Genomic DNA, 27762 nt, shown 5'->3' on the forward strand with positions numbered 1-27762 from the left:
AGTCAGTTGCGTAGAACGGGACTTCAAATGACGCCTTCATTGTCGCTCAGCGTCGGTGAGGTGGTAGGTTGAGGATAGGAAGGTGGGAATCGAAGAGGGAGTGACAGCGCCGCTCCTATTTATCAGCACAATGACGCAAACAACAACCAATGGTATGTTTTGTTTGTCTTCATCGCGTGGCAAGCATCCGCCAAGGTGATGAGACTTCAATAGATTTGAGTTCGGGGAGAGGGTTGTTCCGACCGTATGAGAACCCACGGCTGTAGGACATAGGTGACACAATGTACTTTAATGGTCGGGGAACAAATACTATATTCCGCGGGATCCTCTTGGCCGCGCCCTTCTAGCCCTACTGCGATCCCAGCAATTTATGACGTAAGTAACAAAAATGTAGGCTGGGATCAGTTCCCCTAATCAGCAACAAGATGATCCTAGAGTAAATCAAACCCCCTGTCAGCTGTTCCTTTCTCATATCCCTGTCTCGGCCCTCGCTTTCAACTCTCCGAGCCGCACGTTTGAGTTGGCCCCATTCTGATGGGTACAGTATGGAAGTAGTAATTCAGCGGCTTCGCTCCAGTAAACGATACGCTCTGAATCCTTTAATAGTCAGGACTTTTCATCGACGCCCTTAGTCCATTTATCACATAGTCCCCCGTGTTTTTCTAATGAACAAGATGGATGCCAAAACTGCTCTTGATAGGTAAGACATCAAAAATGTACAGTTCTCTTACCTCGCGTTTGTACTTTTTCTATGAACAGACATGGTATGGGCTGTGAAACAAGAAAAGATTGGCAGTCCTGCGCACAACCAAATGATTGCTTAATTCACCACCCTCTTTTGCCATCGCGAGCCCCGATATGGTCATGTGACCCGGCAGGCGGTGTGTTTATTGAAGCCGCAAAAGAAAGGTTAACTTATGACATGAAGAGAGGCGAACGCCCGAATTGCGTAGCCAGCCTCAAAGGGTTGGTTATAATAATTAAATAAAAACACACTAGGAAATGGCTATTCTGGTTAAGAGGACCATTTCAATGTGACTGGAAAGCGAAAAGATTTGCGGACAGAAAATGCTGGGGGCCAGTAAGGAAGGATGTTTACTAACCCAATTGCGTGGGAGAAAGAGGAGAGTGGTCGTGTTTCGATTGGGTAGTTAACCTGGTCAATTAATTTATAGACAAATTATTATAGTTTAATTGCCTGCTAATTTTTGTTTATTTCGATCCAAATTCAAAAGCCAACCAATCGCTGTAATCCCCTAAGCTATGAAGTTTGAACTGTGTTTTCCTAGCCTGCCCTATTTCCAGAAACTAAAAATAACTACTCGTTCATGCTTTTCACCATTGATCAACCCCAATGCATCCACTGTGCGAAGCGAAACAAATTACCGTTTTTTTTTGTTGTTCTTCTGCAAGCATTCCTTTTGAGCCATAGTTGCGCCCGACAATGGGCATATTTAAGGAAACTGACTGGGCCTCGGCGCGACCCAAAAATGCAGATAAAGCTAAGCATGCGGCACATTTGTGAGTGATACATACTCTATACTCTCTTCATTTTCAACTGAATATAAATTTTGCCGGCCAGGCCTTCAAGAAATTCCCTATTACGACTACTGTTGAGCTATAATCCACGTACGATCCCCGTACCTTCGTCTATCTTCAATTCCCGCTGACATCGCTAGATGGTTGATACCAAGCCCAAGGGTCTGCGGATCCCGAGCAGCATTCTCTGCGAATGTACAATTGATAAAGCCTGGCTGGAAAGCTGTACACTGCAGAACTGTGTTGTTCTGAATGTGCAAGGTGCCCATTCTACCAGATTGAGGAACTCGCTCAACCTTGATATCGACTTTGCCAAGCGCAATGAGGCCAGGGAAAGTGTAGTGTTGGAATGGAACCCAGAATATACGAAAGCCCCAACCGAGAAGCTTCCTACCAACAAGGACCACATCGGAGGCCAATCTGCAGAATGAGTTCAGCTAAGAAAAGGGGTCTTGACTTGCGGACTGGAAGAAGGGCAAGTGGAGCAATCGCGATCTCGAGGCGACTTTGAATGAATATGTCCAAGAAAGATTGTATACATTAGCGGTCGTTATTGCACAAAGACGGCTTCTTCCAAAGCCTAGTCACATGCCTCACTAGATCCTGATATATGTAGGAAGTATGTTGTTTATTTCGCACTGGTGCAGTAAAAGGCCTTGTGGTTTATAGAATGCTCATGACGTACATGCACGACGTACATGAACAAAGAAACAAAGATAACAGCTCTGAGGTACTTACCAACCTTCTAGATCGATTGTCCTCTCTTGGCATTGTTCTCCGATGCCCTTTTACCCGCCTTAGGCTCCAATTTCGTCATGGCCAAGCAGGAAATCCAAGAGCACAATGAGATTCAGCTGCATACATACAGTACCATATGAGCCCCTACTGCTGGCTAGATTCAAGGGGTAAGAAGCATTATCGATTGCGAACGCAAACTCTCAGGCGTCTGTTGTATACTTGTGAAATATCTTTCTGTTTTTGGAGGACAGTGGACATCAAAGATTTGACTTGGATGGAGGCTTGGAGTCGCACATAGATTTAACGTGTCCTATCAACATCTATCTTGAAAGTCCAAAGATCTCAGTCATCTTTTATTGTAAAATGTCAATGAACTATAACGCCGCTCTGGCTGGTTGACCTCAACTTAGGGCTGGCCGTTCAGCAGATACTTGGTGCTAAGGCCTGAAGATAATTTTCTCGTAATTCGGCGTTCTGCTCTTCAGCACTAGCCATGCAGTCTTCTTAGACCAGCCTACGGATACAAGGCTAGAAGCTGACGCTAGCCCTTCAAATTAAGATAAAATATCAGCTACTGACGATGAAAAAAAGGCCAATTCCAGTTGCATTGAGGGATTAGGTAGCTGCCGACAGAGAGAAAGAGGCAAGCAGAAGATGATGAACCGGTCTGAGTCAAATCTTCATCAAGCTTGTAGAGATGGACGTTTTTCAGATGCAGTAGGGATTAGAACCGCCCTGACAATCGGAACCAGTAGTACATGTAATACGAGAGTTCCAGATAGATCCGATGCACTGCTCAAGAACAGCACCGTTGCATTGCCATGCGTCCTCTGAGCATGCTGTGGAGTACACGGTAGCTTGAGTAGCTGACGTGCCGACGGTCATAGTTGTTAGGGCCTCGGACTGAGCTGGACACTGAACTAAGGGCTCACCGGCAGCAGTATAGGAAGGTTTTGGCTCGGATAACGACACAAAGCCTGAAAAGCTACCGTCAAAGTCATACATCCTTTCGTCAATGATTTCCCATGAGATGGCTAAGTGGCCAGCGTTACAAGCGTTGCCACCAGACAACTTGTCTAGGACCGTGTAACTGAAATCAAGGCCCGGAGCACCCTCTGCATTCCATATATCGCTGACAGAAGAGCCGAGGCCACAGCGCTGGCAGCCGTCTCCAATGAAGAGCTGCAGGTCAGACTGTTGTCCATTGACGGAGACAACAACTCTCCTACCACAGTACATAGACGGGTCGGCGCCTAGCTGGGTTTTGTTCATGGCAACTACATAGTTGGTGTCCATCTGGTCAAGTGAGAGCAGGGTTGCAGAGCTGCACATTACCCCCCTTGGTTTTGGTACTCGAACGTAGTACCGCAGCTATCAATTTGCTCGATATCGTAGTAGTAGGTTCCAAAGCCTTGACCACTGTGGATGATTGACCGCGCAGAAGTGCCGACCGTGAGGAGCAGGCTGACTGCGGCCGTTGAAGGAATCTTCATATGGGATAAGAGAGTAAAAAAGAGAATCACCTTTAGTAGGTCAGGATTGGTTGTTGAGCCTCAATGGATGTGCTTGTTGAGAAAAGGGCTGTTAGAAGTGTAGAATATCTCAGTGTTCTATATAGACTGGAGTCATTGTAGAATTATATTTTGATTTCTGCTTTCGTCAGGACCAGCTTTGATGCATGGTGATGGTTATACTTAACACAGCCCATATGAAGACCGCTATTGTTCAGCTAATTGACCAGAAGTCATGTCTAGCATCACAAAACCAGTGACCTTACCCGGGCAGCATAGGCATTCTTCTCATACAATGTACTGTACCCCTCTCTTCGGCTTTTTAATGATGCAAAATTTCTCCCCATGTACCAAATCGCAGGAACAAAAGTGACTGGCGAACAAACGTCGGGTGTCAAATCGACAGTGATCACTTATCCAGCAATGTGTTGACTTAAACATTACTCTTTGTCCCAGTTGGACCTGATTACCCCAGTGGTTGGGTCACCGGGGAGGCAAATTGGCGCTCGGCAAACTAAAACCCTCGGTTCAAGGGGTGGTCGCGGATCTTCGATTGCTGGATTTGTTATTCGTCTTCGCGTGACTTGCCTCCAAATAATACTTCGTCCTTTCCTATCTGCCTTCCCAGCGCACTGACGGCGGAGGCGTGCGTCAACATTAAAAATAAAGCTTTCGGGCGGTGTTGGGGGGGGGGGGGGGAAGGTGTGTGGTTTGTAAATCCTTTGTTATCCGGACTTCGCCTATGTCGTATGGATTCAGAATTCTGAAGCTTTTGGCCGGAACCTCGTGAGGATGTCTTAAAGCACCATTCATATGAATTGTGTGTACAAATAATACATTGCTGGGCATACCTCTTCTAGTCCCAGTTGCAAAATAGAAACTTTGAAATCATCTTCTCGATCATATCGTACAATATCGTACAACCTCCTCACAACTGGCTGAAGGATGGAGGGATGCGGAGGTAAGGCAGTATATCGGTAAAAAAGAAGCCCTGATTGCTCATATGGGAACAAATTAATTTCCTGCGAGGCACCAGAAAGTACAAATGTCGATATGAGACCTTGCCAGAGCTGGAGAAGCAATTCTACATCGGGGCTCCCGAGAGAACTGTATGACAGGCTGCCGAGTTGAATATGAACAGAGGCATAGGTTTCTCCGTACATTTTCGCATATCCCAGGAAATCCAAGATCTCAACGCAGTGATTGTGATTTAGAAAAACACGAAGGTTATCGAGTGTAAATGGCGGCGAGGCTGTGCCGTTGAGGACTTCCCCTAGTATTGGGAGTTTCGACGCTGTATTGAGTTTCATGACCCGTCGATAGATGATGTGAATACAGGAGAGAGATCATATAATTAACTTAGAAGTTGCGTATTGTGTCATCCTTGCGTATCTGACATAGGAGATTCACTGAACATAGTTCTCCGGGCCGCGATGATCCCGGACTTGAAGGGAATTCAGCGAATATGGGGTAACTTGCAGTATTGGTCTTCATGTTTTCTCGGTGGATCGGACACAAAAGACCCAAGGCCCGCCTTCTTTACTGTATAAACAGGTACAAAAGACTCAATGATCTGCTATATAAGTTTGTTCGTCATCCAAACAAACGAATCCAGCACGACATCGAACGTTCTGTGCGGTCTTCGTCGTTTCCATCACGTGATATAGCATTATCGCCAGCGCGATCCCGTTCTTTTTTTCCTTTTTTTTTTTAGCTCACCACGCTCCCCATAGTCACCCCCTCGTCGAGTGGGTTTCCCCAGCTAGACCAAAATACGAATCCATTCTCAGCCTAGTGGGTAGTGGTTTAGGATTCAACTGGTCGAAACGATATGCAGGCTACCATTACTCTGTATAACATTATCTCTGTATGTACAGTGGCGTTTCATGAGTATTTGCACCCCAGTACTTTCATGATTCACCACTCCAAAATACCGCCTACCTATTCCTACTAGTATACTACGCGCAGCGCGTAGTATACTAGTATTATACAGGCTATTACCCCCTCTTCCTCCTATTTCTTACCTTTCTAACTCTTTCTCTATACTCTCTACTACTATGGCTCGTGGCCCAGAGCTTCCACCACACGTTTGTGAGCGTATATGTGAGCTAAAATGCTCAGCAAAATGGGGTGCTAAACGTATTCAAAAGCACGCGTACCCTTATGTCCCTCTTTCAACTATTCATTACACCTTACGCCAGGAAGGAAAGCGCTCTCATGGTATCTCAATACCTCGCCTTGGTAGCCCAAGGAAGCTTACTGAAGAGGAACGAGATCGTGTGTATGATGCTATTCAGTCCCGTCCTGATATTACGCGTGAGGATCTGCTTGCCGAGGTCGATTATAAGGTTAAAGCGCACTCAATCTGGCGTTTGACCCACGAAATGGGCCTTCGAAAATGGCAGAAGATGAATCGACCTTATCTTACGCCTATTCACGCCGCAAAACGTCTTAATTGGGCCTTTACATATCGCCATTTTACACCTAAGGGGTCGGACGAGACTACAGTTGAACGTGGACAAGGTGCTCGGAAGGAGTGGACTTTTATTCCTCCTAGGGATCAGCTTCAGAATCGAAATTCCGGGATTCAAATAACACTCTCGAAAGGGAAGCAGTCAAAACAGATGTTTTGGGCCTGTTTCTCAGGTGCTCCACGAAAAACTGGCCTTATTCCTCTATACGGAGATCCAAATGCAGAGCGTAAGGGTGTTACAAAAGAGGTCGTTTACAGTCTCTACCGTGGTATCCTCCCTACCTTACTTGCAAATGAAGATGCTATCTTCCAACATGATAACGCACCTAGACACACTGCGTATATAGTTCAAGAACTACTACGCGAGATAGGTGTAAATGTTATAGACTGGCCTCCTTATTCACCTGATTTAAAACCAATTGAAAACCTCTAGGCGTTATTAAAGGCAGATATCTTAAGGCTAAGGCCTTGGTTACGAGAGATGCCTAATAATCAGGAGACCTGGGCCGAGTTAGTAGATGCAGCGCAGTACGCATGGGAGAATCTCACAGTGCACCACTTTGTAAATTTAGCAGAGACTATGCCGCACCGGGTGGAAGAGGTTATTAAATACGAAGGTTGGCATACTAGTTACTAGCTAGGTGTTTCTGAATGAGAAGTTTTAACTGGCAGAAAAAAAATGGGGCATAGGCCTTCCGAAGTACTGGGGTGCAAATACTCATGCAACATGACTGTACATGTACCATGTACCACTTCCTACGCGAACTTATAGCCTCACCAAGGCCTGTCGTGGACTTTGTGCCGCCGCTGTGTTCATGAAGAGCAAAAGTGGAAAGAAGTCCTGTGTCAGTTGGCATTCACGGGTCGAAAGAAACAGTCAAAAATAACTTCATCTTATTAGAACACAGCTAATTGGGTTATCTAACCGTCAGACCGTAATCTCATTCAATCGCCCAAGTTGGTTGACCCATGATGATGATGATGATGTATTCATTTGCCCGATGTAGCTCGCTCTATATATATGCTGCTATATGCGGGTGCTGTTAGGCCTGCCGACAGCTGGAAAAAGTGGTCGCCAGCCCACTGGGCGACCGTTGGAAACTCGTACGAATTTCTGGTCAATCGCCCTCGAATGGAAAGATGTAAATTGAACAAAAGAAATGCACGGATGCAAACATGATAAACAAAAAGCCAAAATGAACGTCATTTACCCCTGATCGTGGTGGGAGGCCCTGCCCACTTCACCACACCATTCCGACGTCCACTTCTCCCCAACCGTCCAGTCTTGTCGGTTGCCGCTTGCGCGCTCGCTTAGATCAAGGGAATGCAGAGGACCTGGCACTGCACTCCTCACGGGCGCCATCCTTCTTCTTCCGTCACACTGTCTAAGGGGTCATTATCTCCGCTCCTTTGTCGTCCCCCTGCTCCTCGCCTAGAGCCGTGGGATCGACTGTCTGAAATTGGCCTAGAAGGCCGGTCTTGACCATGAATTCGGCCACAACTGTGCGGGCCTCGGGTCGTGTGAGGAGTTCGTCCCGGTGGAGAGCGACTCCCTGGTATGAGAGAGCGCTTCTCATCCAGTCTCGCTCGTCCTGGTGCAAGGGGCATTCCAGCAGGACGTGTGTCACTGTTTGGCTACCAGGATCGCAATCACACCGCGCTGTTTCGCGTCGGTTGATACGATTCAGGTAAGCCCCTAGGCCTATTCGCCCAGTTCTAAGCTGCATCAGAATCGATGTCGTCGCTTTGCGCAAGCCCATCCAGTATTCTAGCGTCTTCTTTGTTGGTGCTTCAATCAAGCGTTTCGTCGGACGACTGGTTGTTTCCTTGGCTCACGTTCTGTCCCACTCCAGCTTCGCTTCTCTGCGAATTCGTCATCTCGCTGCGGCTGCGAGACGTATGTCTCGGTTGAGAGGGTTATGCAGCCCGTCCGGTTCCTGCGCCGCTTCTTTTGCGTGTTGGTCCACGATCTCGTTGCCAATGACTCCTTGGTGCGCAGGAATCCATCTGAGTTCTGTCCGAATACTTCTGCCCGCAAGTTGTAGGATCAGGTTGAGGCATCCTGCTAGATAGACCTGTCCTGACGGCATCCGCGGTCGCCTCAGCGCTGCTTGGCTGTCTACAAAGATGACTACCCCGTTCTTCACCTTCTTAGCCCATGGATCTGTGCTTTCCAGAACCATTTCAAGTGCCATCTCAATGGCTCGAAGCTCTGCCGCATATATGGTGGACGTATTATCATCTCCCATCTGGCTATGAGCATGTTGATCCTCAAGGTCCACGACCGCTGCCGCTCCGATCCTTCCATCAATCCCGCTCCCGTCGGTGTACAGTATCAAGGGTCTTTCTCTTGGGTCTTTGGTCAGGATCTGGTTGTGGTGGTTGACCGCAACCTCTCTTTTCTCGATGATTACCTCCGGCGGCGCTTGCCATGGTGCCTGGACGAATGCCTTTCGATTCTCCCAGTTCCTCGCGAAAGTTCCCGGGAGAGTCGTGAGGCATCCGTCCGTCTTCCAGGCCTGCGGCTCCATTGGTGTCCATCCAGCCCAGTCTCTCTCGTCCGCCGGTCGGCGTCGTAACATCGTGGGCGGGATCGCAAATTCCGGTCCTGTTCGTAGTCGAAGGGCCGTTTCCTTCACCAGTCGATTCATGTGAACAGAGATAGGAGGTAGGTGAAGCTCTGCATCCAGTGCCTCTGCTGCCGTAGTTTTGAAAGCTCCGCTAATGAGGCATGCTGCCTGTTTTTGTATTGCTGCGAACGGCTTACTGATTGTGCGTGCCTTGTATTTACTGATGAGCATAGGTTGATACCACGCGGAAACCCCAAATAGCATCTGCGGGATTATCACCGCTTGGTAGATCTTTCGCATTGCATAGAGTGAGGCTCCCCACGTTGATCCTGCCAGGCTTCGTAGTGCGTGGAGAGAGACACCGGCCTTGGCCACCGCTTTCTCGCGGTGATGGTGGAATTCCAGACCCGGATCCAGCCAATAGCCTAGGTACCGCTCAGCCGTCCTCGTCGCTGTCACCGTGTGTCCTCGTAGAGAAAGCGATGTGTATTGTGGGTCGACTTCCCTGGTGTTTACAAAATGCACGAGTGCATACTTCTTCGGGTCAAAAACTGATGCATGTTTCTCGGCCCATTGGTCGGCTTTGCGGCATGCCGCTCTGAGTTTCTTGATGGTTTCGCGTTCGCTGTCTCCCTTTGTCATGAAGCAAACATCGTCGACCCACCCGTTGCTAGTCACACCGTTACCGCAGTTCTCAACGAGGTCTGCGTTGTAGATGAGATATAGAATGGGTGAGATCGGTGATCCTTGAGGGATGCCTGTAGGTGTCGGGATTCGATCAGATGTGCCCTCGGGCATGCGGATCCGTGTGCTTCGGTTGGTCAAGAAGGCCCTCACCCAGGGAGCGAAGTGTCCCAGACGTCGTTTCTTGGCGTTGTGTAGTAGACGTTCATGGGAGACATTGTCGTACGCTCCGGACACGTCCAGCATCAGCAGAGATACCACTGGCTTGCCCTTTCCCCATGCAGTTTTGATTCGGTCGATGATAATGTGGATAGCATGATCGGTGGATATGCCCTTTCGTCCGCCTAGATGGGTTCGTGGGAGTAAACCGTTGGTTTCTGCTGCGTAGCTGATCCGTCGCGCGACAACTGCCTCCAGAAACTTTCCGAGCGTGTTCAGCAACGCCACGGGTCTGTAGGATTTTGCGAGCTGGTAGTCACTTTTGCCTTGCTTCCGGAGCACCACCGTGATTGAGCGCTGGAAATGTGACGGGTTGTACCCCGTGTTTATGCATGCGTTGAATAACTGGACCACTGTTTCTAGAATCACCGGTATCTCGATAAGCTTGTGCCAGAGAGAGTTTGGTATACCGTCTTCTCCGGGTGCTTTCCCTGCTTTCGCTCCTCACACCGCCTCCTGTATCTCTTGAGCGGTGCCTGCTGGAAACTCGATTTGCTGTGGGTACAGGAATGAATCTGTGTCGGATAGATCGGCTGGCGGTGGTTTTGGGAAGAAGGCAGTCCGGAATGCCTCTGCCTTTTCCTCAACTGTTTCCGCGAGAGTTCCAGGCATTTAGGGATCTTGTATTTTCAGTGAAGGGGTGATACCCTTCTCATATGCCCCGTCTCGGTTTCTTGCCCATTTAGCCAATCGCCACATACCCTGTGGGCCATCTTCAACGACCTGCTGGACTCGGCGCCGGTGCGCTCTTGACAAGGTTTTCTTGACGAGTCGCGTTTTCTTGTTGCGTGCTTCCGAGTAGCACATCCAGTCGTAGGGGTCTTTGGTTCTCGTGTGTCTGCGACGGAGGCGACGAACTTCTTTGACCGCAACTTTACACTCGTTGTCAAAGTCGGGGTTCGACCGCGCGGATGGTTTTGCCCATGGGGTTGATTCCTCGATTGCTGACTGGATCACACCCATTAGCTCCTGGCATTTGGCTTCTATCCTCTGCGGATCAGCCTGGTATAGACCTCCTGCCTGTAGACCTCCTTCGATCTTCTGGATGAGTTCCTGATCATCAGTTGCGTTCCAGTTTCTTCTCTTCTGTTGTACAGCAATGGGTGTAATAATATCAAGCACAGTCCTGATCGGGAAATGGTCGGATGCGTGCTCGATGTCATCCGCCCTCTCGCAATTGATAAGCCTGTTGACCAGATTGAATGTGATGAAGGTGAGGTCAATCACCGACGACTGATCGTTTCGAGACCAGGTAGGTCTGCCTTGTTGGGTCGTCAACTCGAGTCCCCATTCATTGGCAATTTCTAGGAGTTGCTCGGCCTCCTGATCGGCCCTGGTCCCTGTTCCTCCCCATCTCGGGTGATGCGCGTTCATATCTCCAACGATGATGTGTTCTCCATGAGAACGTTTTGACAGCTCATTTCTTAGATGTCTAAGGGTATTGCTGCCCGGCCTATTGTATATGTTGTGTATGAAGAGATCTGTCCAGTCTCTGCCCTGATGAGCCTTTCTAAGTTTCAGTAACTGGTAGTTCTGTGAGACGAGTTGACACGACCAAGTGCTCGGGTCAAGCCTTTTAGACACAAACAGGCATACGCCTGGTTGGGAGAGATCCGAGGCTTGGACTTGATCGTCCTGGCCTTGGGTTGATCCATCAGCAGCTGCTTTTGGTGGGTAAATTAGCTGGAATGTTGCAGTCGCTGGTTGGTGTGCTGTGTGTTGCAGTTCGTTCTTCCATGGCTCCTGCACCGCGACGACGTCCGCCGCGAGGACATTTGTGTCTCTGAGAAACGTTGCCATCACTGGCCACGATTTGTGTACGTTATATTGAAGAATTTCAAACGATTTCATTGATGAGTTTGTTCGTCATCGCTTCGTTCGCTGGCCTCGTGCCATACTTCATCATTTGGGTCTTCGATTGTCGGTGTATCCGTCGGAAAAAGCGGCGGAGATGATCCAATCGGTATCGCTTGCCGCTGCTTGTATTTCAGAATCACCAATTTGCGGTATTCGGGGCTCTCCGGGTCCAGTTCCTCCTTGTCATCAGGCTCGGACGTGTTACCGGCTCGGACGTGTTACCGGCCTCGTTGATCAATTGGGTAAGTCGGTGTTCTAGGCTATCCTGTTGAGTGTCAGGTTGAGGGAGATTGGCCGGAGTGGGTTGAATGCTGAGCCATCCATTGTCGTCTGGTTGCTCGTCCATGGTGTCGTCCGGCTCGCCTGTGCGGCGCCTTTTCGAGGCCGCTTGGAGCCTTGTTGACCCTTGGCATGCCAGCGGTATCACTGTTGGTTTGGGATTCTTTGGCCTCGTTCTTGAGCCCTTTGGGCGGCCAGGGCCTCTTTTGAGCTGAGTAGGCTGAGTCGGTTCAGTGACCTCCTCTGGTAATGTTTCTACTTCTATCGCTGCAGTCTCCACGTCCATTACAGCATCCTGGGGGTTCCGTGGGGCTCTTCCCCCCGTTGCCCCTCCAGAGCGTGTATCGACGCTTCGAGTCCATTCGAAACCATGGGGTCTGCCCTAGTCGAAGGTGCTTTGTTGCCGGTGCTTGCCGTCACCCGGAGGTGCATAGGAACGCGGTGATATGCAGGGCAGTTGGCCAGCGCTTGCTTGGCTTCGTTCATCGCTGCAACCTTCACCGGACATTCCCGACTTGTAGGGCGATGCCCTTCACCACAATTGGCGCACTTGACTGGTATCGCTTGCCCCTTCGTCGACGGACACTCCCAGGTCGGGTGTCCGTTGGCGCAGTGACCGCATTTGAAGAAGTTGGAACAGTGTGACTGGATATGCCCCGGCTTTTGGCATTTTCTGCATAGCTTTATCCGCCCCTCACGACAGAATCGTGATGCATTGTGAATTTGCTTCCCCCACACGACTCCCGAGATGATCGCGCGATTAGCCACGACTGGGCTGGTGAACTCGATCAGGATGGAGCCCTCCGCCCTCTCCCCTGGACGGGTCATCCATCCTAGATACTGGATCTTAGCGCCTTCGCCCCAGTTGTTCTGCGCGAGCAGCTCGGCCGCAACATCAGCCATCGTCTCCGGAGTAACCTTCATCGATTTCACGGGGATATGGTACGCCACCACTCCCCATGACGGTTCTTGGATCACCGAGCCTGGTCCGAAGGCTCTCAGCCACGCAGCATGTTTGCGGAGGGCCTCTGCCCCTGCAGCACTGTTGGCAATCATTGCCACATCCCCCGATGGCAATTTTCGAGCAGCGACAAATGAAGCCTGTCCGGCCAATACCCCTGAATTCTTCTGACGGGCATTTAATACCCTCTGCCGTTCGGCCCTCTCGACCAGATCTTTTGGTGTTAATCCACGGACTTGCTCGCGGTTCGTTCCGACCTTGACGATGACCTCTCGGTCCTCGCGAAGTTCGATTTCCGGTACTCCTGGAGACAATGTGCCGCCGCTCCGGGTGATGGGAGCCCCAGCCGTAGCCAAGTCGCGCTGCCATTCTTTGGCCCGGAAGTTGCGCCACGCTGCCGCAGAGTTCGCCGCGGGGGTAGATAGTGCCGTCGATAATGTGTTCGTTGTCTTTTCAATGGTACTAATTCGCTGGTTCAGGCGTTCGGTGCCGGCGTTGATCTTGGTCAGCGCCTCAAGCACCTTGGCCATCCCCTGGCCGTCTCCCCGTTGGGCGTTGAGTGCGTACTGGCGGACAGCACGAATATATCCAGTGACATACCGGTCCTCCGTGCTATTGTTCTCGATGTGGTTGAGCACCCTGCGGGCCCCTTCCGCGATGTCGTCCATGGGGTGGATCCGCGAGGGCCGTGGTTTTTGGTGTTCCTCTCCTGTCAGGGGGCAAAATCCGTGCGTTCGCACCCGTCCCAACCATCGCTGCCATCTCCCCTATAAAAAGGGTATCAGGTCGTAGCGCTTGAGGTTACGATTACGATGAACTAATTCACGAGGCTGTGAGACTTCTGATTGGCTAGATATTTCAAGAAAACCTTTTTTCAATCGTAGGTTCGGAGTCTCCACAAAGACGAATAGTTGGTTGACCCATCTGCTTCCACTGCCACCTGTTCCAAATTTGAGAACAACATTTATCGGATAAGATCAAGATACAGGTATCTTCGGAGTAGCGTCCGAATGACAAATCATTAAAAAGGTCAAACAAGAGTGACCTCAGGCCAGCGCTTGTCGACGAACTTTAATTTTCGAACTGTCCTGTTGACCGCGCCGATAAGCACATAGATCTCAAACGATTGATGACCGCTTTCTACCGCTGCGTAGTTTGATATTGTTCTGCTTCAAATAGTCATCCGCAACCTGCTCCGCTGTTGCCCGGAACTGAACAAGCTGCATTCCAGATCCCCAGGGAGATGTCACTGGCGTGAATGTAGGCGAAAACTCTGGTTTGATTGTTGTTTCTGACTCCGAGCTGTATTTGGGGATTTCAATAGGCTTTGAAGGCTCTGGTGACTCATGTTTCACGAATATTTTCATACTTTTGTCCAAGTCATGGCCGATGTCTATGATCTGGGCATCGTCGATGCTAAAGTCGGCCTTGTTATCAAGCCCGTCAACCTCATCGAAATCGCTATCGGAGTCGATACTGGAGTCAATACCGGAGGCGGCCATGTTGAGAACCGGGGTTTTTGGCATCAGGCCTTTGTCTTCAGAGTCGGAGTGGCTATTTAAATCGGTCTTGCAAGTCGGTAGAAGACGTAATCTGTCAACTTCTCGTTGACGCTTCTTTGATTCTTCGCGCTCTTTAGCCGCAACCAAATCGAGCTATTTGCGTTGCACTTGCTCAAGCTCTCTTTTCTTTTCCCGATTTGCCATGGCCGCAAGTTCATCTGCTACACCAAGTCGGTAACTGAATGTGGGTGTGCCGCCTTTATAGGCACCCACTCTCTCTAGGTTTTGATTGTGTGCGAACTCAAACCCCATCGCTGCAGCAACAGTGTTGTCGGCAATTCCAAAAAATGTCCAGTGCACACTTGTGCGATAATTGGTTGAAAAAGACTTGCAGTCGAACAAGGTACTCAATGTTGTTGCCACCTTCATCGCAAAAGCCTCCTTCATAACCCTTTCCGATGAGCTCGCGGTCTTTGTAATGCTCACAACGCTCCGTCCACCATAATGTGCCTTGCTGCTATTGTCATCACTGGCCATGAGGTCCCCTTGGGTCACATTGTGCTGTCTCATGAGCTTTTGAGATACAAAAAGAGCGGCTTTGGCTTCCGCCTCCGACGCGTTGGCATGATAGGAGCGGCTTAGACATTTTTGGATCCGGTCCAAAATCCTCTTGTCGACAGTAGATGCGGCCTGGCTTCCAAGTTCGCGAGCAGTTTCAATCACGGTTGCTTTTTGAAGAGGCTTTCTAGCAGATCTCTTTCTTTCCGCTTGGGAAGGTTTAGTGGTCATTGTGGACATGGGCGTTTGATAATTTGAGGAAGAGATAATGATCAGAGGGGAGAAAGAGACGCTGCCTTTATAGGACTTTGTTTTGCAGGATTCGTAACGAAAAATTGCTAGTAGGTTTTTGGAAGATGACTCCTTCACTTGTTGGCACGCGACCATGCGAGCATTGTGATGAACAGGGTCTTTCGCGATTGGGTGTGTATTTTTCCAACTTTATCTGCCATGTAGAGCATACTTCACCTGCTACGGTGAAATGTTAACACAGAATAAATCTCCAGTATTCAGACCCTTAAATTGACCGTAAAGACCGTATGGTCAAACTCCAGGGAAAGCCATTGTTAAAGAAGCCTGTCTCCGCTTTCCGCGCACCACATAGATGTTCAAAGTACATGGCTCTCCACTGGCCAAAGCCACAGTGTTTTGTGGCTGGGAAGCGGAACGTAGAACCTACGACTGAAAATACTAGCGGCTGATAATTAAAGGGTAAATGAAATCATCCGTCCATCCATACTGTAGATAAGACGTCGAATGTGTGCAGTTCTCTTACCTCGCGTTTTGTACTGTCCTCATGATCGGACAGGGTAGGGGTATGAAACTGTAAGAGATCGGCGGACCCGCATTGGTGTATGAGTGGCACTGCCAAATGATCAGTCAATTCACCCCCCTCAATTTGCTGTCGCGAGTCCTCAAGATGTGATCATGTGATCTAGGCATAGTGTGTTTATTAAGTGCAAAAGAAAGTTGTACTGGATGCGAGGCAAATGGCTGAACTGTATGACCAGCCTCAAGGTTTTATTAAGATCTAGCAAAAACACACGAGCTAGGAATTAGCTACTTTGGTCAGAGGAATATTTCATTGTGGCTAGAAAGCGAAAACGTAAGAATGCGGATAGAAAATGCTGGAGGCTGGTAATTTAATAGGTTTACTATCCAAATTTCACGGGTGAGAGTGGAATGGAGATTCGACAGGTAGGCAATCTCGTCAATTATATTTTGGCCAGCAGTTATTTTTCACATACCCGTTCCACGGGCCGGCCTGGCAATTTGGTATATATGGACATCTTTAAGATCCCCAGAGCACTTGGTGTGTAAATACAGAAAACTGTTTAGTTCAAACCCCGGCTGAGCAGATTTTCATGTCGTCAATTCTACACCCTTCCCTGCCACTAATTAATTGCCTCTATATTACTACAGTGTGCTCAACCAGTTTCTGTCATCCTATAAATTAGACGTCCAAATTACCATCAAACATCGCTGTTAGATTAGGTAGGACTTTGAATTACCCATGTTTCACCATGCAATAAAATTGTGTAATTCCAGCCCTCCGCATTTTCTTACCAAAATATCATTTTTTGACTTCCCAGCTACATTCCGGACCAGAGCAGAAGCTAGCCATATTTTTTTTCTGATTTAAGCACTTGATTCAAGATTTAACCTTCGCTGAACCAGAGCTGGAGCCGCCGCCAGCAGATTTTGTCGACCTGGGTTTGATCGCCTCAAGCGGGACTTCGCCAGGAAAGGGCTTTCGGGCCCACACTCTTCGCCTGCAATGCTAGTCAGTGGTGTAATTCAAGAAGGACAGGGTCAATCAAGACTTACGTCTTGTGATATGTGTGATAATGAGGGTTTTTTCAGTTCAGTGCGCATCTTGGCACGAAAAACATGAACCTGGTTAAGTGGATCCATTCCTGAACTCAATTCTACGTATCTTTTACACTGGCTGTCCAGGGTAGCAATTGACCAGGCGGTGGGATAAAATAAAAACCATCCTGTTACACACGGCTGTGTTGACCAATATCGTTTTAGCCCATCATCACCGATCAGGAACTAATGTTTGTCTCGTGGTAGCCCCCACAATTGCAAAGATATCATAGCCAGCAGTTGTTGCTACAAATTCATCTGTTCCATTCTACACGTGTGGGAAAACCGCTTTCTAAAGAATTTTACTGTCCATGCTGTAGGCTGATTATGCGAGTTGTTCAGTTGCCTTGACCAGTTAACCTGAGTATGGAACATCAATGGACATAAGTTGTTGACGGGAGAATCGTCGCCCTTTTTTGCACTACCTACTGACCTTGGAGGACTTTTATCTTCCCATAGTGTGGATCCCTCAAATATAAACTGAAAGTTCCCTGGGGTAGCTACTTTTATACCGTAAAGGGTGCATAAACCTTAACAGGCCTGGTCTGTTAAAGTTATTTCTCATCGGTTTAGCTAGCCTAGCGGTAAAATGCAAGCAAACGTGATCCCTAACAATATTTAGATAATATTGATTTGAAAGAGTTTTACTCTCAAATGCAACTGTAGTGGCTCCTAGGAATTGATGTGTTGCTAGGGGTTTCGGAGATCAAGCATACATAGTAGCTTGGGTGTTTGATCGCCGACCAAACACTGTGCCTTTTCGGCCAGATGGCGTAGTGGTAAAACCGAAGCATCCACAAACCGTCACAGCAGTTAAGGAAGCCCCTAGGAGTACTATGGAAATAGTATCAAAAGAAGAGAAGGAGATGAGGAGTTTCACGCCCAAAGACGACAGGAAATAGGGGACCCTATTCAACGGGAAGACTACTCTTTGAAATGCTCGAATAGGGCTTCACCAACACATGATCGCTCAGCATCTGACGCAACGCCATCTGGGTAGCAACAAGGTCCGACCCATTCTCTTTTCCTTCTGGGAAAGGTGGTCAAAAGCGGGGGATATATTCTTTTTGGAGAAGCTTGGGACAATTTATCGCGTCGAAAAAAGGGTGTGATTTGACTTCTTCGGACGAATTTGCTCCTAGGCGTTGGAGCGGATCCCTGTCGAGGATGCGTGTTAATAGATCCTCAGCAGTTCGCGGGATAGGTATCCCATTGGGTGAAACCGGGAAAGTAATAACTTCGCCGTCATTGTTGTCTGTAACGTTGAACGGAAGGTAACCGGTTAGCATTCGGTACAGGATGACACCAAACGACCACCAGTCCGCTGCTTTCGTGACAGAGGGGTGGCCGAATTGCGTTTCCAGCAGCTCGGGAGCTAGATATTCATCGACTTTTTGCTGGCTGGACTCTGAGACGTATAAATCAGCTTGAGAGGGTGGAGTTCGCAAACCTAGAAGTAATCACCGAGCCGCTTTTGCGTGAAAATATCAGTATTACCGAGGGAAAGATAGCCGACGGCGTCTATGTAGATATTCAAAGGTTGCAATTTGCTGTGAATAATTTCGAGACTGTGGAGGCATTCTAAGGCGCAGAGCAATTGAGCCGCATAAAATTGAGCCCAGAAAGGTCAAGACAATACCGGAGAATCCCATGTCCGTCCTTTTATATGTAAGTACCATATTCACCGCGGAGGACGCCCTGGACTTATCCCGAAGGGGATTCTCTATTAGTCGCGATCTCGCTGTCTTGTGGTTTGCCTATGACAATAGACGCCGGTGGCTGGGACCTTATCACGAAATATATCGCGGAGAGTGAGGCTCATTATTTCGACAATTGTTGGAAGCCGGATGAGGGTTAAATGCTACTTCCTTTGTTTCCCAAACTCTTTCTCATCGTGAAGGTCATTTCCTTCGGTAGTCACGTTTACGATAATCAAGGAACAGAGGTAGCGGGGAGCAAGAAGTTTATATCCGGCTTTTCTCTTCATAGTAATTGGCGGAGCAATGAATTGCCTATTCGGGTCTCCTTCTTGCCGTTCCCGGTTTAGCGCCCCAATACACAAAACCGTCACGTAACCTCTGCTCTGTCGCCGTTGATATGAAAGGACTTACCGCCCTGCCGCTCAGTGGCGCGCATATTTGCAATTGTTCATGCATTCAGAAAAGCCAGTAAGCGCTGTGACCTTCGCAATCACTTTTCACCACATGATTGTGGGCCAGTAGCGGAGTACGTGTAAAGAGGTTGTTTGGTAGGGGCATTGGCGTAGAAGAAAATCCTGGGGACGATGTAAGCTGTTTTTCCATTAGAGATGGAATGGAATTCAGGCTCCGTGATTAGCATCCAAGTTTCAGGCGGAGATCCCCATCTTAGCTTTCTTCACCGTAGTTTTCTGTTCTCAGCGCCTTCACTTCTGAAAACCCTCAAATTCATTACAGATCTGCTCGGATTAAATAATGGCGCACCCATCCTTCGTCTCTTTTCGAATGGTATCTATAAATAGGAGATGAGTTGCTCCATCTAATTCGGCCGAGAGACAGAAGCGTGGATGTTGTCAATTCTATAAGTACCGCAGAGGTATGAAAGAAATTTTGTTATGTCTTTCAGACGGTATATGAGGGGGCTTTAAGACTAAAGATTTAGGTTGATTGGGGTATTCAAACCTCATTTTTAGAACGCGTACGACCACAGATGGATGATATTAACAAAATTCACTAAGCAACACAACTGCCCATATGAAACGATTAATCGACATCGTTTTGTTTGCAATTTCCAAAGCCACACCAGCAGGCAGAATATATAGTTTCGTCGGCTCTGGAGTCTCCGGCTTTTGTACCCAGGAAAGCTTATTTTCAAGCATGATCACGCTGCGTGGCTTGGAAAGCGAAGCGATCTGATGCGACCGCAGGTTGTTGGAGCACCTGTTTGATGGTTTTGTTCTGTCATCCTGATGTGCACTACCCATGCATTAGGGTTAGACCTGTATCGATATTACGGGATTGCGACCCCACACAACCCCACAACAACCAAACCAATGTACACGTGCTACAAGAACGATGAAAGTTGATTTGCCCAGAAATCAATGGCTCAATTTTCGATTGGATAACACGCTTAGTGATTTGATTGGCTAGCATCGTGGCAGGTGCCCACCCATGCGGGTTATCGCATCATCCATCAAACCTAGTCAGCATTCCAGCCTTGGAGAGATTTAGTGGCAAACTCCTACGTTTATTACGAGATTAGTTTTTCAAAGGGGCTGATTACAGTATGACCTGGTTGTCTCCGTCTTCACACACTCGGTTGGAGTTGATGCCATGGTCTTCCTCTTGTCACTACCTACAAGGGATATGAATCTATAACGGGAAGGAATATTGTTGTCCTTGGGACGAGGATGAACACCCTCCCGGTTGCTGCGGCCTTTAGTGGGCTCGCTGTTTTCTTTGTCGTATTGCGGCTTTGCACTCGGTACATGTTAATCCGCAGTGTTGGCAATGATGACTATATGGTTTGCTTATCTCTGGTTTGTCTTCCCTCGGCCACTAAGCTTGCCGAATGCTAATTAAAGTAAACATTACGTAGTTTTTCGCTATCGCTGCGTTATTTGTGCTCGTATTTGGTAAGCACGAGTTGGATTTCCTTTCCACACAAGTACAACCAAGTACAACAACTGATAACCGTAAATCAGAGGTACATTACGGTCTTGGAAAGCCGCAAGAGATCCTTCATCCCAATGAGACAGAAAAACAATTCTTGGTACGTTTGGACACAGCATGCTACGTTGTCAGACCAATAATTGGCGTAGCCTGCGCAAATGAGAGATAGACATGCTAAGTTGCGATATAGTTTTTGTGGTTGAGTATTCCATTATACAGCTTGTCATTGACATTCACCAAAGCCTCAATTCTTCTTCTGTACATTCGGATCTTTGCGCTGCCTCGATTTATTCTTATGTCGCGTATCGCGCTAGGCGTCATAAGCACATATGGACTTTGGTGTGTTCTCAGCTGCATCCTGAACTGTATCCCGGTAAATGCATTCTGGGACACCTCAATTCAAGGTCGCTGCATAAAAAGGGAATTTTTATGGTTTTTTAATGCAGGTATAAATATCGTTACCGACCTAGGCATCCTGGTAATGCCTATTCCCGTTTTGTCTCACCTGCAACTTTCTTGGAAGCGAAAGTTTGGCCTCATGTTAATCTTCGCTGCAGGCAGTTTGTATGTTTATTATGTATCTTCAACCTATCGTATACTAACCAGGAAGATAGCGCCTGCATTACAAGCATAATCCGCCTCAAGGCAGTGGCCATAGCAACCAATTCCACCGATTTGACAAGTCAGTCATCTCGATACGACCCACTATAGAGACTAATCGCTTTTTTAGGATCCCTAGCTCCGATTGCAACTTGGTCTTACGTGGAGATGAATATGGGAATCATCTGCTCTTGTCTCCCGCCGTTGCATCCGTTATTCAGACGTACACTTCCATGGCTTCTTTCTCCGAGTCGCCGATGCTGCGGCAGTAACGATCCGATGAATCCTGAATGAGCTGCGCTGTAACGGGTACTGCTGGACAGGGAACGTAAATCAGAATTACAAGGGCAGGTTTTTGCGGGATATCGAAACTTGCCAGAGTTGACCCCAACTCGTCATGGGCTTGGCAAGTTCAACTCTGTTGGAATTCAGAGGGAGGAACAGCTCGTTGCTTCCTGCGTGACAAACGAACGGGCCATTTCCCCAAATGATCGCTGAATGCTGAAGTGAATGCACCTCTGATTTCTAAGAAAATTTAAAGTGAACATATGATCTAGGCATGGTGTGTTTATATAAATTGCAAAAGAAAGTTGTACTGATGCGAGGCGAATGGCTGAACTCAATAACCAGTGTCAAAAGTTTCATTAGGCTTTAACTGTCGGGACATACTCCCGTCAGAATAAGCAAAGACAGGTTGTACGTAATCTTGCTAAGCAACGGCTCCCGCCGTATGGATTCAGGGGTATTGGGCCTTGACCTAGGAGGAACATCTACTTTACACGAATCAAATTGACTTTTGCTTTGGAAGCATAACCACTGTACACAGTACCTAGCTGGTGATACAAACATTAACAAAAACACACGATAGGAAATTGGCAACTTTGGTTAAGAAGAAATCAGTAAGTTTTGCCGATAGAAAATGCTGCGGGCTGGTGATTAATTATGTTCATTAACCAAATTGCATGGAAGAGTGGGGTGGAGATTCGACGGGTAGACATATCTGGTCAATTAGTTTCCAGGCCAACCAGCACTGATTTGGCCTGACAATTCGATTTATGGTCATCTGTAGGATCCTTGGAGCATTAGGTGTGCGAATGGAATAAATGCAGTCAACTGTTTACTTCAAACCCCGGTTGAGCAGATTGTTCATATTGTTGGATTTACACACCCTTCCTTGCCATTAATTAATTGCCTGTTTATTGTTATAGTGCCCTCAACCAATTTCTGTCAACTATATAAACTTAGACATCCAAATTGCCATCGAATATCGCTGTTAGATAACCTAAGTGGCCATTTGATCCGATCTGATCCACTGTGGAAAGGTAAGCCCCCGACGGCATCATCAACTTTCAGCAACTTGCTATACTAACCCTGTATACCCCTGAACGGTCCTCTGCAGCAACCCTGTTCTCAGTAGTTGTCTCGAAGCTACTGAAAAACCTCTCCGCGCATGCCAGAGTAGCAATCACCGTAGGTCTTCCATGTGGTTGAAGACGTCTTCTTGTAGAACGCGAGCAGTACCACAGTATGAACTCTTTGATCATGGTAATATCGGGAGCAGAAGTTTCCTTCTCCAGCTTATAGCCAACTGAAACACACCCGCTGTCAACAAGAAACCTGAGGAGTTAGTAAATGAGGGAATTGAGAAAGCATATCGAGTCTACTCACTCAACCCAAATACACTAATGAGGGAAGAGCGCAAAATGCACAGCGGTTTAGGTGCGAATGTTCGAAAAAGACGATCAACGCGTGTAAGACTGAAAGAGATTAGCAGGCTTGCTTGCGCCGAGATAAACACATGGGTAAAAAACACCAAGTCTGTGTCACAGGGAGGAGGTCCGTTCTGAATAAGACAATGAGTCTCAAATGCACAACTACGATCAAATTCAAATTACCCTGCCCAATAAGGAGCTGTAGATCAGCCTATAAGCATCCTGTTCTAGGGGTAAGTCGCCGCCCCATTTTCTCGACCTGAAGTAAATAAAGTATGGGCTCTTCCACAGAAAGTAGGGGTGTGCCACGCAATCGGAAAGCACATTCCGTGCAATGTTCAATTAACTTTCTTTGTGGGATTGTGGGTAATTTAGGGTTGCCTGAACGACTAAACCCATCAACCTATAGTATGATCTCCTTGGGCTAACGAGAAATTCCATGAGCTAAACATTTCCGGCGCAAACACTAAGTATTAACATCCGTCATAATGTCCGTAACTGCAGTTAAAGGTGATATTTACGACACTTTCATGGATCTAGGAGACAAAATGAAGTTATCTATTGCAAGTCAAAGGAGAATAACTGAGGACAAAATCTACCGGCCTCATTGCTCAGCCAACTGAGATGCTGATCGAGTATAATTACATTCCGCATAAAAGCCTGTCTGGGATAGGATGCCTGCGCTCTTGTGAAGATCCTTCGACGAGTAGTAGCAATACCAATACTCGGTCGGTTTAGATAGCACGAATGCGAGCAAGGTGATTTTAGTGCTCATAATCAATGGTACTCACCTACGATCAAGTAAAATCATATTTCAGCTGGTAGATGCAGGGAAGTATATCGTGTTTAGCCAAGTGTATCTTCTCTCCATCATCTAGATTGTAAGAATGACTTCAGATATCGCCCCGTATGAAAAGAAATAAGGTCAAGTGTACTTTAACAACAATCTGAGATAGCAATTCAAAATACTTTCGCACCCCGCACAATCCAACCTCTGAAAAGGTGACAGATTTCCCTAGACCAAGTAGAGTCATTGATAATCTTAAGAGCGACGCGTCTACGAGGGCATCTTGAACTGATTGACATTAGTGGAAATCCGCGTTCTCTGTTTATCCATTTGTATTCTTCTTTTTATCATCTGTATCGTTGAAATCACTCTAGGTATGGCCCGCATGAACAATAACTGAACTTTACAGGATTGAAAAATGGTGCATTTTGATATCTTTTTATTTTTATTTTTATTTTTCCCCTCAAACATGCTATTGCAAGAATGCGATGAACAGATACGGTTAGATGATTGTTTATTTTTGACATTTATCACCAACTAGATTCAATAGTCACTCAATAGCTCGTCTATTCCTGTGCTATTTCTTTGTAACTATATGAATTGTTCCTTCTTTTCACGAGTGAAAGCGAGTTCGGATTTTCGCACCAAGTAAGTAAAGTGGTAGCACGAGCAGATAACTTGCCCACAGAGCTCCTGCCATAGCACCAAATTGCTTTAGAGGACCATCACGTAAGTACCAATCCATTGACCGGAATGACACACCAAAGGCCAGAAGGTTTTTGATGACGTTCACCATCAACGCTGTATGTGCAGCACGGGTGGGATAACAGTCAACCGCGTAAGTGAGGAGAATATTAGCAGATGCAGTCAGACCAAGTGACAGCATACCCCATCCAATGGCTTGTCCAACCCAATGAGTGCGATAGCTCATAGTGAGCCCAATAATGAGAGCACCAGCAGGGCTGAGAACACCACCAATGGTGACTATGAGTAGTCGACTTTCTGGGATATGAATACCCCCATGTCGTTGGGTAGAACGGGCGGACAATTTGTCTACTAAAATGCCGCCAATTGGGAGACCAATCATTAGTCCAACCAACGGAGCAATATTCAAAAGGCCGATGGCTCTTGCAGTCCACAACATGGGTGGCTCTTGGAAGACATTGGAGAACACAATGGAGCAGGCAACGGTCCATCCAATCGTCAGGCCAAATACAATAGTTGTGACGAAAACAGCAGGCTGAGTAAGCATCAAGAAGGGCACATATAAACACTGGACTGCAGTTTCATCTCGGTTCCAATCTGAATTTCGAACCTTAAAGGATCGAGACACCCATACGTTACGAAGATTAACCTCTTGTTGGGGGTTGGAGGTGAAGTCAGAACTTTCGATAAGCTCAGCATCCTTCTTGGAGGCTGGCTCCGCAAGCTGGTCAGGAAAGCTGATGGAGAGTGAGTTAGTGGTAGATTCCGGGAGCATCAAGATGCAAAGCAGCATGATGGCCCCAGCAAAAACTGCCAGGAACTTAAAGTACCATTGCCACTCGCCCGTCGCGGTTCCGATAAGCCCAGCTATAACGGGTCCAATAGCGGATCCGGCTGCCAGGAATCCTACATAGATGACCATGGCCGAAGCAAGGTGTTTCTCGTGAAATATTTCCACGATGACCTCCGGGCCGAGGGCTTCGACGACTCCCCTGGAGAGGCCACCAACGAGTCTTGTCGCCATGAGTGAATGAAAGGTCGTCGCGTACACGGCCCAAGCATTGGAAGCAGTGAACACAGCGAGAGATATGAGGATTTCATATCGTTTCCCGATGTATTTGGATGCCACAACCGCGAACATGTTCTGCCTTTGCTCAGATTAATTCGTCAACATACGATAGAATTCTCACGTACCGAAATCCCAAGGGCCAGCAGGGCATATGATGACAAAGTAGAGACTTGGCCAGTGCTGACTTTGAAATCCACGATGATCAGGCCGAACAGGGGCGTAATGCCGGCAGCAAACATGTTACCCAACATGGTGTAGGCACTGACATTCAACAGAACAATTATTCGCCACCATAAAGGCCAATCCTGCGTATTTCTTGATTAGACACAATGCAAAACGGTTTTGAGGGTGGTCCAGATTCCATACACGGGGGCTGATCATCGCGTCGTTCGGCGAAGATGCGCGTTCCATGGTTTCTGCAAACCACTGAGCAAGGTTAATTTCAAAGTCAGGGTCACAGAATGTGAAAATTGGATGAGATTATGAACGACTGAATCCTTTGAAGAAAGTAATAGCTTGAAGTACAGCTGTCATAGATCGCAGGGGATCACAGGACAAGGAGGGATGAACTGTTGCGGGGAAAAGAGGAACAAGAGCCTTTTTAAGTATTTGAATTCAGAACCGGGGAAACAGAGTATGAGTATCGGTATTGATAATGCAACGGCTCGAACGGGCAAGCAAGAACCTACGCCCCATTGTATGTCTCAATTCCAGCTCCCGGCCTATCCACTATATTCCCCGCCAACAGCAACATCGTGTGGCGCACTGGGACAGGAGGTCTTCGACTCTAGACATTGCGGGGAAGTCCTGGGGGGACGAAGAGGGGGTTGTCGGGGCTTGTCTGACATTTTACACCAGAGTCATCACTGACTCAAACTATATCAACAGGCACAGGTAATATTGTTAACCCCCTTCCAGTAGGAAGTGATCTGAAGATTCCATAAATTAACCCCAGGCACTTGTCCGTGATGTCCGATTTTCGGTTCCTCTCCGGGGAGAGAACAGAAGTTCTTTCACTTGAACGTTCCATGTCCCCTTTCTCCACTTTACTCTAGTTGGTAAAGCCGTGGTCTCGATTTACCAATTTGCTATAACTATTGGTTTTCTTGTGTCGTCTGAGCCACAGCCGGGAACTTCGGACAGGGACAATACCAGCTCCTTCTGCTTTCCGATATTTACTCCAGCTGATTTTGGACAAGGATTCCAAAGCCACACACCGCTTTTCACTGCCATGCCAATGTTTTGGTCAGCCTATGGGTGCCTATGAGTAGGGACATCTAGATACGCATGGTAAGAATTACACAGGGTCCCATCCGTGTATTTCTTTGACATACCATTTGTACATGTACTTACACCGTTCGTTACAATCGTAATGGTTTTTTTTCCTGGTAGAAAAGCATCCCCGGAGCGTAGACAGCGCGGCGCAACTGCTGCAGGATCTCGAAGATAGCAAGACCCTGCCGCTCTGGACCCAGATGACGAGACTGAATCCCCCGGAGCCGAACCCCACGGCTGTTCCCTTTGTGTGGGTGTATGACAGCACCCACTCTAACCTGCTGCGCGCTGGTCACTTAGTCACGCAAAAGCAGGCAGAGCGGAGAGTCCTGATGCTGTGAACCCTGCTTGAGGTATGCCCCCACCTGGTATGATTGGCGTGGCGTAAAATTGTTAGTGACATCCCGAGTAGATGCCCCTTATACCACCGATGCGCTCTACGCTGGCCTGCAACTGGTGATGCCGGATGAGACCGCCCCAGCCCAGCGACATACCGCCTTCGCGATGCGCTTATCGAGGGCAGCGGAGGCTTTACAGCGGTGCATGACAGACGCATCCGCATGCAGAAAGGTAATGTGATTCTGACGCCTACTTGGAACTATCACGATCACGGCAAAAATAGCAGCGGCCCGCTGATATGGCTGGACGGTCTGGATCTGCCCAACTTCCGACTCTTGCCAGTTCATTTTGTCGAGTACTTCAATGAGCCTCGCGACGCGGCCAAGGGTCTCAACCATGCTGCCTCTCCCATCGTCTTCTCCTGGGCCAAATGAAGGCTCGGTTGGATGGGATGAAGGGTGATTCGGCCACACAGCGCTACCCGAAGGCCAATGACCGAGAAAGTAACCGCTATAGTCCCAAGCTTTCTCGCTGACAGTTTAACTTAGGAGGGAAATGATACTGAGTCGTGTTCTGGGCGGCAGTGCAGAGAGGCTCAATGCGACCACCTCGTCCCCACTCTGGCAAGACACCCTCTCTGGGGAACTGATAGGGACACCTCAACTTTCACTGCGGACACCTCATCTGCTTATATAATCGTTGTCTCGTGCAAATGCCACAATAGCCACGGCCACAGCCTCAAGGTTAACTATCTAAAAAATCAAGCGTTCCTTGCTACAGTACATGTTCGCAAAGTATGACCAATTTTCCCACAGTTAGAGCATTTTACTGCCCTCTTCTGATTCTTCTCCCCATTGACTTTCTT

At 47.9% G+C, this 27762-nt stretch overlaps 6 protein-coding genes across 6 annotated transcripts; 3 read left to right on the forward strand and 3 right to left on the reverse strand.

The window, feature by feature from the left end:
* Positions 1-1679: 1679 nt before the first annotated feature.
* On the forward strand, positions 1680-1970 carry N7446_010482 (uncharacterized protein; the record flags this gene model as incomplete). Its single annotated transcript, XM_058519225.1, has 1 exon — positions 1680-1970. The coding sequence occupies one exon, from the start codon at positions 1680-1682 to the stop codon at positions 1968-1970; it is 291 nt and encodes a 96-aa protein (XP_058368063.1).
* A 1015-nt stretch (positions 1971-2985) lies between these two features.
* N7446_010483 (uncharacterized protein) lies at positions 2986-3770 on the reverse strand (the record flags this gene model as incomplete). The annotated part of the gene is made up of 2 exons (XM_058519226.1): positions 2986-3554; positions 3644-3770. 2 exons carry the CDS (start codon positions 3768-3770, stop codon positions 2986-2988), a joined length of 696 nt encoding a protein of 231 aa, XP_058368064.1.
* A 10179-nt stretch (positions 3771-13949) lies between these two features.
* Positions 13950-15131, reverse strand: N7446_010484 (DUF2786 domain-containing protein; the record flags this gene model as incomplete). The annotated part of the gene is made up of 2 exons (XM_058519227.1): positions 13950-14486; positions 14607-15131. 2 exons carry the CDS (start codon positions 15129-15131, stop codon positions 13950-13952), a joined length of 1062 nt encoding a protein of 353 aa, XP_058368065.1.
* Positions 15132-20444: 5313 nt separating this feature from the next.
* Positions 20445-21282, forward strand: N7446_010485 (uncharacterized protein; the record flags this gene model as incomplete). Its single annotated transcript, XM_058519228.1, has 3 exons — positions 20445-20510; positions 20601-20987; positions 21025-21282. Coding segments are annotated over 3 exons (711 nt in total), but the record flags the coding sequence as incomplete, so codon positions are not given.
* A 2840-nt stretch (positions 21283-24122) lies between these two features.
* On the reverse strand, positions 24123-25534 carry N7446_010486 (uncharacterized protein; the record flags this gene model as incomplete). The annotated part of the gene is made up of 2 exons (XM_058519229.1): positions 24123-25358; positions 25409-25534. The coding sequence occupies 2 exons, from the start codon at positions 25532-25534 to the stop codon at positions 24123-24125; spliced, it is 1362 nt and encodes a 453-aa protein (XP_058368067.1).
* A 1224-nt stretch (positions 25535-26758) lies between these two features.
* On the forward strand, positions 26759-27331 carry N7446_010487 (gentisate 1-2-dioxygenase; the record flags this gene model as incomplete). Its single annotated transcript, XM_058519230.1, has 2 exons — positions 26759-26808; positions 27040-27331. The coding sequence occupies 2 exons, from the start codon at positions 26759-26761 to the stop codon at positions 27329-27331; spliced, it is 342 nt and encodes a 113-aa protein (XP_058368068.1).
* Between the last annotated feature and the right edge of the window lie 431 nt (positions 27332-27762).

The sequence above is a fragment of the Penicillium canescens genome (assembly GCF_028828765.1).
Source record: "Penicillium canescens strain IBT 15451 chromosome Unknown utg000007l_segment0_segment0, whole genome shotgun sequence".
Classification (NCBI taxonomy): Eukaryota; Fungi; Ascomycota; class Eurotiomycetes; order Eurotiales; family Aspergillaceae; genus Penicillium; species Penicillium canescens.